Source organism: Oryza brachyantha, chromosome 5 (assembly GCF_000231095.2).
Source record: "Oryza brachyantha chromosome 5, ObraRS2, whole genome shotgun sequence".
NCBI lineage: Eukaryota > Viridiplantae > Streptophyta > Magnoliopsida > Poales > Poaceae > Oryza > Oryza brachyantha.
Window position 1 is genome coordinate 19,916,557 of NC_023167.2, and position 3,238 is coordinate 19,919,794.

A 3,238-nucleotide genomic window follows, 5' to 3' on the forward strand; every position below is an offset into this window, starting at 1 on the left:
AAGATTATTATAATTTAGATTATTAGAAATAATCTAAAACAAACAGATAAATTATTGTGGTAACTTATTATAATCTATAAGCTAGATTATTATAATCCGATAAGCACCTTCATAGGTGCCTTTTTTTAAATTATTGGTTGACTAAAGACCCAATGCTCTTTGACATTTCGAAGTAATTACGCACCTTGCCACTGCTTACCTCCAAAATAGTTGAGGGCATTCCGGACTTTAGCTATGCAAACACAATAATCTAGTCTATCCAATAATCTGATAAACAAACAGATTATAACTTATTCTCCTCCAGCTTATTATAATCTAGCTTAGAGTAATATAGCTTAATAATCTAGATTACAATAATCCTAAGTAGAAACAAACAGGGTCTAATTGTTCTCTAACTTAGGCCCTGTTTGGTTCAGGTGACTAATCCATTAGTCCCTCCATTTTAGTCTCGTTTAGTCCCTAAAAACCCAAATATGAGAGACTAAAATTGTATTAGTCTATTAGTCCCTTCCAGAGGTATTTATTGGGACTAAAACTTTCTTTCACACATGCCCTCTAACCAAAATTTCTATATATGATATAGTTTAGTCCCTCTAACCAAACAGTAGGGACTAAAAATTTTAGTCAAGAGACTAATTTTTAGTCCTAGGACTAAAGAACCAAGCACTACCTTAGAATGACTGACATATGAGTCTTACCTCGAACGACCCCTACATTAGTGACCAATATCAAAGGACATTAAGTTAAATGAGGCTCGTCCCTAAGTTTAGCCTGGAGATAAGCGCATATATATATATATACACACACACATACTAGAAATTAAAAAGCATGTTCTGAAAAGAAACATACAAACAAGGGAACACACATGCAGCTTCTGAGGACGCATATTCATAGGACTCCTGTTCCCACCATCCATATATATACCTTAGTTTTCACAAGCATGCGTGTCTGCAGCAAAGAAAATACATACATATATACGCATATATAGGATGCACGCACAGCGTGCTTACATCGCGACATCAATGCCACCGGCGATCCCCACGGTTCCGGCGTCGTGCTCCGCCTCCGCCTCCTCCCGCAGGCGCAGGACGCCGTCGAGTATGTCCAGCAGCTGCTGCGGCGCGACAAGCTGGGGGAAGTGCCCGACGGAGTCGATGATCTCGACGGCCGCGGCGGTGCCCTTCATCCTCAGATGCATGTACTCCGCCACGCTCGGCGGCGCCGCGAAGTCCGCCTTCACCTGCACAATGGTGCACGGCGTCTTCACGCCGTCGAGGACCTCCCGCTGGTCGCCGAGGAAGATCATCTTGGCCAGCTCGAGCGCCACGGTCGGGTCCATGGCGAGGAAGCTCTTCGAGAGGTGTTCCACGGCGGAGGCGTCGCCGGCGGCGTTGGGGACGAAGCTCTCGACCCACCCTTGGAAGTCCGACTCCATGGCGGCCAACATGCCGTGGATCGCCGCCTCATCGAACCCGCCGACGTAGCCCTCCTCCTCCGAGTTTATGTACCTGATTGATGATGGAGTCAGCTAACTAATTAGCTAGTTTGGTCAAATCTCCGGTGCATTTTACTGGTACTATTATATTACCATTAAAAAAGTATTTTTATACTTTGTTGGTTACTTGATTAACGTTATTTTGTAATTTTGTTTTTTTACAATAAAGATCATAATAAAAGGAAAATATTACTCATTCAAATTTCTACTACATCTAATATTGTTGGTAGTATAATTTAATTATAATTATCCGATAAAAATATATTAATAGTATAGATTAAATTCTACTATCAGCAAAATGCACCGGAGTTAGCTCCACTAGTTTTCATTTTAGCTTGTAATAGGACACGGCTGGCTTATGCTGTCAGACTAGCCGATCATGCAGTTTCAACATGTACTTGCAGTCAAAAGTTGACATTTGAAATTAGATGTTTTACCATGTCTTGGCGGCAGTAGATCGAGTGAAAAATTGTTGCTATATATCTAGGATGATCTGATACAGCTTGACTGATCCCTTTTACTTTTAGCCACAAGCTAGGGCCATGGACTAACTTAGTTTAGCTTTGATCTCATCCAGTAGTAGATATGTAGAGTACGTCTGCTGCGACTTCTTGATCGATCCGCCTATTTCTTAATTACTGTTCATTGGTCAGATTTGAAAGGAACTGTCGCTGGACTTGTTCACATGGGAAAGAAAACGAAGAAAAGGAGGGTTTTGGTTTCTTTCTCTCAGCCTCAGCCTCAGGCAAAAATGCTGCACTAATATTGCATGATGAATTGATGATGCTTGTCCGGCCGGGTGAGTCGTGAGCAGCCACTACAGTGAACGCGACTGCTAGCTGCTGCATGGTCGTGATTCGTGTGCTGAGGTGGACGTACAGACGCTGACAATTAACTCACAAGCTAATTATATAATTGACATTGATAAAACTCAAAAGTTGCTCGTACATCTAAAAGTGATTACAAGCACTTGCAGCGACTAACTAATCGTGCTTACAACTAATTAAACGATAGCTCGCTCGAATGCTAATTTGTGCGTGCGTACGATATATACCTTGGGGAGGCGCAGACGAGGAAGATGTGGGCGAAAAGGTCGGGCCTTTTTGCGGCGGCGATGCAGGCGGCCATGGCGGACATGGAGTGCGCCACCACCAAGGCGCCCGACGCACCCACGCCCCGCTCCTCCATCACGGCGATGAGCTCGTCGGCGAACCTGCCGAACGTGTAAGCCTCGGCCGCCGCCGCCTCGTTGCCGGCCCCGGTGGCGGTGAAGTTCCAGTCGAAGAGGAGGAGCTTGTGCCTCTGGGAGAGGGACGGGACGAGCTTGTCCCACACCGCCTGGCTCGCGCCATAGCCATGGGCAAGCACCAGGCTCACTGCTCCCTCCTCCTCCCGGCCGCTCCCGACCACCCTCGCGTTGGCGCGCCACAGCTTGTTCATGGCTTTTTTTTCAGCTAAGCTACTTAATTAGATTCAGATGATCGGCAGTTCAGGCTCTGCAGCAATACGAACACCTACACCCTGTATTTATAGGAAGCCGGCAGAACTAATTAAGGACCAGTAAACTAATACTCCTATAAACTTGTTGATTAATTAATTTGGATGCATGTGTACAGAGATTATATTATATATATACCGGCGTTACATCTTTCTTTCTGAATCCTGACAATTAAGCAGATGGAAGAAGTGGTCGAGAGCTACGGTACAGATGGCATAGATTCCCAGTCTCCCCAGGGAAAGTGC

At 44.9% G+C, this 3,238-nt stretch overlaps 1 protein-coding gene across 1 annotated transcript; it reads right to left on the bottom strand.

Moving 5' to 3' along the window:
• Positions 1-779: 779 nt before the first annotated feature.
• On the bottom strand, positions 780-3,011 carry LOC102721647 (probable esterase KAI2). The gene is made up of 2 exons (XM_006654802.3): positions 2,550-3,011; positions 780-1,508 (listed from the first exon to the last, which is right to left on the bottom strand). Exons 1-2 carry the CDS (start codon positions 2,933-2,935, stop codon positions 1,007-1,009), a joined length of 888 nt encoding a protein of 295 aa, XP_006654865.1. The 5' UTR covers positions 2,936-3,011; the 3' UTR covers positions 780-1,006.
• Positions 3,012-3,238: the final 227 nt, after the last annotated feature.